Raw genomic sequence first — 7,305 nt, 5'->3', positions numbered from 1 at the left:
CTGTCTCTCTCTCTCTCTCTCTCTCTCTCTCTCTCTGCAGGTCAGAGAAGGTGTTTTTGGTTGCAGACGTCCTGAGTAATCTTGTGCCATCTCTAAATCAAGAGCATTAGGCCTAGTTAGCTACATTGACAGACAATCACCATACGTCTTTTTTGTTTTAGTATTTTGGAACTCAAAGTGACAAATTCAACATTTGGAGTGCCTCAGCAACATAAAACACTACCCGTGTGGCCTCAGTTATTTCAACTTTCCACCTCCTGTGTGCTCGCACGGTGCTTGCTGTAAAGTGGCAGAGATGACATCCCAAAACCTCTTCGCCTCAGCCTCGTTACACAGCTCGACACAAGGATAACATCAATCCCCCAAGCGCCACTCGAGGACCAACACACTCCCAGACACAGAGCCCCGCCCCTGGCTTCAGGCAGCATGGGAGACGGGAGCTGGGTCTGTCTGAACCCAGCTGAGTTCACCCAGCTGCAACAATACAGCGAGTGTGAGTACCCACGTGTCCGAATCTGAGGGTTCCACATGTGATTCTGTCCTTTGGGGAGTGTGGGAGATCGAGGTGTGGATGATGAGTGTGTTTTGTTAGGGCCAGGTATAGTGTCTCAGAAGTATGTAGCAACACACAGCCTGCAAACAGAACACATGGTTGGAGAACAGCCGTGATGTTTAATCTTTAAGTCAAGTCTGTCTAGTTTCTGTGGTTCAACGTCAGGTGAGATGACAGATATTCATGCTGTCTCCTTTTTTTTCAGAAAAAAATCATAAAAAGCATAAAAACATTGCATTTTTATTTTGTATTTTTTAACCCGGCCACGTAGCTTCAGTTTAGTTTTAGATTGTCTTGAAATTTTCTTTTCACTGTTTATTTTCATTTTCGTTTACTCTAATGATGTTTGTGTGTGTGTGTGTGTGTGTGTGTGTGTGTGTGTGTGTGTGTGTGTGGTGTATGTTACATTGTTTGATGTGTGTGTGTGTGTGTGTGTTTGTGTGTTTGTGCGCGCATTTGCAGCCGATGCTGCTTTAGAGCTTCATTTGCAAAACCAAATAATGTGGTATTCATCCTATAGCTTGCCCAAGGTTTCATGCATCCCAATTAAAAAACTTTAATCCAATTAATCAACTTTGAGTAAGTTAGCAGTCAGAAACCACAAATGTCACTAATAATATTTATGAAGCACTGAATACATAAACACATTCATTTAGATTTAAATGTAATTGTTAAAAAATAACGTTTTTTTTCCTTTACCTTAAGTCAATTCGATAAATTGAAAATGTGATTGTTTAACTTCTTAATTTTCCAGCTTGTCTTGGTCCAAACGTGTCAAGTCATCTATTTTCCATTACCAGCTCATCATTTCACTTTCTATTTTGCTTGTACGATAAAAAGCATGTTACAAAATCATTGTAAAACCCAAAGGAGAGCAGACATTAGAGCAAAGTGTTTGGTGTCACGTTGTGGATGAGCCCACCTCTTTCATTGCTAACAACCACATTTGTTAGTCAAAAGAGCGTCTGTCCTCCTGCACCTGGGGATGTGTAGAGTGTTACTCTCTCACGCAAGCTAGCTTGAGGATTTACCCAATCATGCATAATCATTGTTTTATAGACCCGCAAGAAATCAAACCACAGCAGGTCATTGCGTGGAGAGACGATTTTAACCACTATGAAGAGATTAACAAAATGATAGTCTTGACTTTTGTCTACTTAAACCTATGTGTGGTGAGCACACACACGTGTGGATCCATGCTGTATGGCTGCGGCTTCCTCTTATGTCTTACCAAGGGAGGACGTGGAGGGATACAGCCAAGGGAGATGCCCATAGAGAGTCCACGAACAAACATGTTTCAGCTACGTTTTGATGGATTGGAAATACTTCGGTGTGTGGCAAGTGAATTCATATGAAGTACCAGATTTCTCTTGCCACCACTATGAGAAGACTGACAACTTTTCAGACAGGTTGCTCACATCACATCTACGTCGTCAAGCTCAGTTTGAGGCTGCGCAGTAACGATCAGCAATCACCAGACCACTGTCTATTTCTTACACTGAGCCCCATGCAAAAGATCTTTGATATACGTTTTAATATTTGTATAAATGTTTACATTATTTGTTTAGTTTTTGAATCCAAATGAGAATAACACTGGGAAATCCTTTGTGATTTGCCAAAAAAACGTGAAAGTGACATTGTGGGGAGACATGGAGTTTAGTGTGTACCTGCAGTGGATGAATGTCTGTGGAGGAGAGGATCTTTGTTGTAGTTTCTGAGATCCCTCTTTTGTTTGTCCCTTGCCTAGAGGATTAGGCCTACATGCTGCACATGCTACAAATAAAAACAAAGCGCTGCTTGGCACAAAGTCGAAACCATCCAAACCTAATCCTCAACTTTTAAATAGCTGTCGCTGTGGTCAAGCAGGGTTTTTGGTTTATGAGCCAGGTCGCGGTATGGAGACTATAATCGAAACATGATTAATGTGCATGCTGGCCCTGCTGGCTGGGAGATATCGTTTTTACCGATGGCGAGGAGCGGAAAGACAGAAAGGCTCGTGTGTCACCAGCCAATCAATCAAGGACTTAATGAAGGACACTGGCTGTGGAGATAACGGGAGCAGGACTATCGGGCTAGGGCTAGTGTCATTAATAAGCCATACAATCAAATAGACCTGAAACCATTAGTTCATCAATCGATCACAACAACTTTGGTTATTGATCATGCATTTGAGAACCGGTTCTTTCTTCTCAAATGTCCGATTATGATTGAGTATGAAGGTTTTTTTTATGTTGTAAGATAGTAAACTTCATATTTTTGTGTTTTGGACTGTTGATCGGACAAAACCAACATAACAAAACGTCAACTGTGGGCTCTGAGACATATAAAAATCTATATGATATATAATATAGAATATCAGCAGATTAATTAGAAATGAATATGATCCTCAGCTGCAACTCTAATATAATCAAGTTAGAGCTGAAGTTATTTGTTAATTCATTGATTGGTCGTTAAGCAGAAATGAATCAACATTCATTTAGATAATCACTTAATTAGTTATTTATCAAGCAGAAATGCTAAACATGTTCTATGTCCAACTTTGCAACCGTAAGGATAGTAATTATGAATAGTAAGCATTAAACTTGCGATAATCTCTGACAAAACATATGGACGGGGTGTGCAAAGGCCTTAACTGTTAAGATGTCAGCTTGGACTTTGGGAACATGTGATGGACATTTTTCAGTAGTTTCTGACTTTTGATTGATCAAAGAAATTATCAAAAGATTTAGTGATAGTGAGAATAATGTTTTAAGCTTTTAATCCACCACAAACACAAGTTCAAGCTGTCTTGGTTGCTTTTAGTAAAGCAGCTCTGCATGATTTTTAATATGGAATGATCTGTAGATTACTTTTTTTTTTTTAGTTCAGTTGGAGTAATCATTTAATTTATCCAGGTGACCTCATTAAAATATTTGTGCTTAGTCAACCATCCAAAACTCAGGTATGTTCAATCCACCATCATATAAAACAGAAAAGCAACAAAGGAACCAGATGATGACATCAAGTTTGAATGGATTATCAAAGTAGTTGATTAATTATCAGTCCAATAGTCGTTTTAGCTCACACAATCCTGATGAATTGAATGCATCTGACGGTGACTCATGCTTGTGGAAAACTAACCCCATCATGCATCTGGCTAGTGATGCAGCAGAGTGGACTGTCAGCGGATGTTCTCTAATCACGTTTCTCATCTTACCTGAGAGCTCTCTCTCTTCTCTCTCTCTGTCTCTCTCTCTCTCTCTCTCTTTCTCTCGTCATTGTGGACATCTAATGCAGCAGGACAGAAATAGGAAAGCATTACAGGCTGGAAAGCTGCTGAGCACTAAAAATAATGAAGGGAAGTGTCCTCTGTAGTTGATAATAAGAGCTCACATGAATGGTGAAATCAGTTCTTGAGCGTGTGCATGCATAAGTGTGTGTGCTAATGATGGTGGAGCTAACATCATTTACAACATAATGGCTCGCATGCTCCACTCCCCTGATGCAGCACTTCCTGGTACACATGAGTATTTATCAGGACATTCGTTAATGAGATGCAGCATGTTTAGTCAGTTTCGGGAAAGCGTTTTATTCAAAGGAACATTTTGACTTAAGGGATATGATTATAAAGACAGGCAGCTTGAGGAAATGCACGGCTACCGGACTTAAGGCCTCCTTAGCTTTAAAAACACTCTGCCCTGTAGTTGCACGGTTTTTAAAGTATATCAAAGCAAATGCATTGTAGTGAACGTACTAACACAATTCTGTTTTTCCCTCCTCAGATTCCACAAAGAAGCTGAAGGATGTGCTGGAGGAGTTTCACGGGGAAGGAATTCTTTCCAAATACAATCCAGAGCAGGTACGTGTGTGTGTGTGTGTGTGTGTGTGTGTGTGTTTGTGCTCACACCCTATTTTCCTTTTATCCGCACTTATCTTTTCAATTCAATTCAATTTTATTTATAGTATCAAATCATAACAAGAGTTATCTCAAGACTCTTTACAGATAGAGCAGGTCTAGACCCCACTCTGTCATAAAAGGACCCAACAATTCTAGTAATTCCCCCCAGAGCAAGCATTTAGTGCGACAGTATTGAGGAAAAACTCCCTTTTAGGAGGAAACATCGGACAAACCCAGGCTCTTGGTAGGAGGTGTCTAATGACCGGTTGGGGGGGTGATAATTAGTGGCAATAACAGTCACATAAAAGATAATGGAACAGTGATTAGAAATAGTAGTTCATTGCATAGCAGGGCACTGCAGGGTGTTACAAGGCACAGCAGAGCATAGCAGGACGTAGGAGGACTTTGCAGGGCATCGCAGAGCGTAGCAGGGTGTAAGTAGGACCACGGGAACAGCTGCAACCAGGATTTTGGTGCGGTGGCAAATCTGTCACACACAAACACATGGTGTGATGTTATCTGATGCTTGTTAAGTTCCTCTGATTCAGTGTAATATCAGTTGCCAGAACGGTTAGTCTTTCCCCTTCACATTTTTTGATAAAGGCTGTGGTGGAGTCACACCCTCAGCCTCAACTTTGGCGCCTTGACGTCAGCAGATCAGCTTCCAGCTGCGGTGTAGACTACGGGGACTTCAACTCGCCTGAACTTAGGACAGCGTCACTAATTCCTTCGCTTTTTTTCCTTCAGTTTTCACTCTCATCTATCTCCACGTTCTCTGTTTCTAACACATTGCACACCTTTTATTTAAGATGTTTTTTGTTCACTTTCTGAGTGCTTGTAATCCGAATAATTAACTGGCAGAGTTGATCCTGTGTGAAACATTTAAGGCATGTGTTGTGGGCAGATTTATATAGTAAGTAATTTCCACTTCTTATTTGTCTTTGTCATGATGGTCACATGATTGGTCATTGCCATTAGAGGTCAGACAGAAACTTAGAGTCAAAGTGTTTGGAGAATGTACTAATTTAATATGTCAGAGGGAGTGATTGATGACCAAATGTCTTACATCTGATTCCTCCCCCACCGGCGCTGTGCCTATACATCCATATGATTTTTATAATAACGGCAGTTATCATACGTCATGATTCATTTCTTCCTCCTCCTGGCACCTCTGACTTCTTCATGCACGTATTATATGTTCCCATTTCTTCACCCCTCTCTCACTTTTTTATTATCACCTCCACTTAGCAGTCTTTGTGTTGACATGACTAACAGCCCGGCTGGACTTTGGGCGCCATCGGCTCCAGACTCAATGTTCATGTAGTCTTTCTGAGACCATACTGGCCCCTGGCGCCATGATGACCACCGTGGCCATCTGCCATCCATCAGTGTGTGTGTGTGTCTGTGTGTGTGTGAGTCGCTTGTGCCAGCTGTAGATGAATCAAAAGACTAAAGAAGCGTATGACTTATCTTTTGTGCTTTCATTTAGCTTATTTTTAGCCAAAGTGTGGCTCTGCCTCTTCTCAGGAAGTTAAAAAAAACTAACTGAGGACAATTCATTCAAGAGAGACTTTGTTTATTGTACATGTGCATAATAAGAAATGTACAGAGTCTTTGGGGATTAGACTCCATCGTTAAAAATATTTTAAAGGGGTAGAGAAGCCAGACATATTCCCCCCCGATGGAGCCTAGATACTGGTGATGGTGAAGGGGGAACCTGGAGACCAAACGTAGGCAACACATTCTCATTCCCATCTCGTAAAATACGAACGCTTGGTCAGGTGCCTTTGTTGTTGTTAGGGTAAGGAATAGTTAGTATATATTGTCTTAAAACACGCATTTCATCACCTTTAGCGTCATATAACATTTCATGTCATATTGACACCGTTAGGTTGAGGAAAAGCTTGAGGGTAGGCTTACGGTTCTGTGACTCTTGGCAATGGGACGGTTGGGTTTAGGAAAAGGTCGCGGGTGGGATTACGGTTCCATGACACGCGGGAATAACAGACCGGTTAAATAAGAAAGTGGCTTCCCTGACACGCGGCAATAACGATACGATTAAGGACACACGAGGGACACAAACCCTAACCCTAACCTTAACCCTAACCCGCTCTCCTTAATGAAAGTCCCATCCACCCATCCACCCCCCTGACCAACCTCCCTACGCAGAATTTCCCCCTTCATGCGGTACTACTTGCTAAACCCTGTCCACATGCTGCTCTTCCCAGTACGTTCTACACACACGGCAAAGGGTGCCTTTTTGATCGCATGACACGTGGACATCCACTGCCCAAATGTCCGTATTTTCGGAGTGAGAACGGTTCGAAATGTGAGAACGGGTTGACATAGGACCAGACTGTCGGACAGGAACTCAGTTTGCAGTGGTTGACGATGCCAAGAGGTGGAAAGGGAGGAGGAGGGTTGCACGTTTGCCTGAAAAATCAGCTGATAGCAAGGAGAGAAGACATTTAAATAAGGATGTCGTGCTGTGATTGGATAATGAATTTAGTGACCAAATCTGGTTGGTTTACTGAAAAGTGGACGCCTCTTAACAGATGAATAGTTTTAGGGAGAGATGGTTCTGGTTGAAGTTTATTTAGGAATTTGCGCTGAGCTTCATTAGTTAAAATGACAGAACAATGACTGACACTTTAAACTGTCAGCAGTGTTGGTTCTCTCCATTGAACCGATAAGCAAACACACAGCACCACCATCCTTCTCAGTGATTGATGAGCCACTGAGAAGCGGCGGCTGTACATTACACCCACAGGGTTTCCCTCCACAGCGGTAAAAAGCTCCGTCACGCATCTTTGTCAATTGGCTGTGCTCTGTTTTTGTGGCATAACTGATGATGTCACATAAAAATACTGTCAAT

At 41.8% G+C, this 7,305-nt stretch overlaps 1 protein-coding gene across 1 annotated transcript in view; it reads left to right on the top strand.

Moving 5' to 3' along the window:
- dgkg (diacylglycerol kinase, gamma) overlaps positions 1-7,305 on the top strand; it is a 114,955-nt gene that overhangs the window by 13,703 nt on the left and 93,947 nt on the right. Inside the window, 2 exon segments of the mRNA XM_032516518.1 lie at positions 41-493; positions 4,315-4,391. Coding sequence (XP_032372409.1) covers positions 427-493; positions 4,315-4,391 — 144 coding nt within the window. The 5' untranslated portion in view covers positions 41-426.

The sequence above is a fragment of the Etheostoma spectabile genome, chromosome 5, assembly GCF_008692095.1.
Source record: "Etheostoma spectabile isolate EspeVRDwgs_2016 chromosome 5, UIUC_Espe_1.0, whole genome shotgun sequence".
NCBI lineage: Eukaryota > Metazoa > Chordata > Actinopteri > Perciformes > Percidae > Etheostoma > Etheostoma spectabile.
This window is presented reverse-complemented; position numbering and strand designations above follow the sequence as displayed.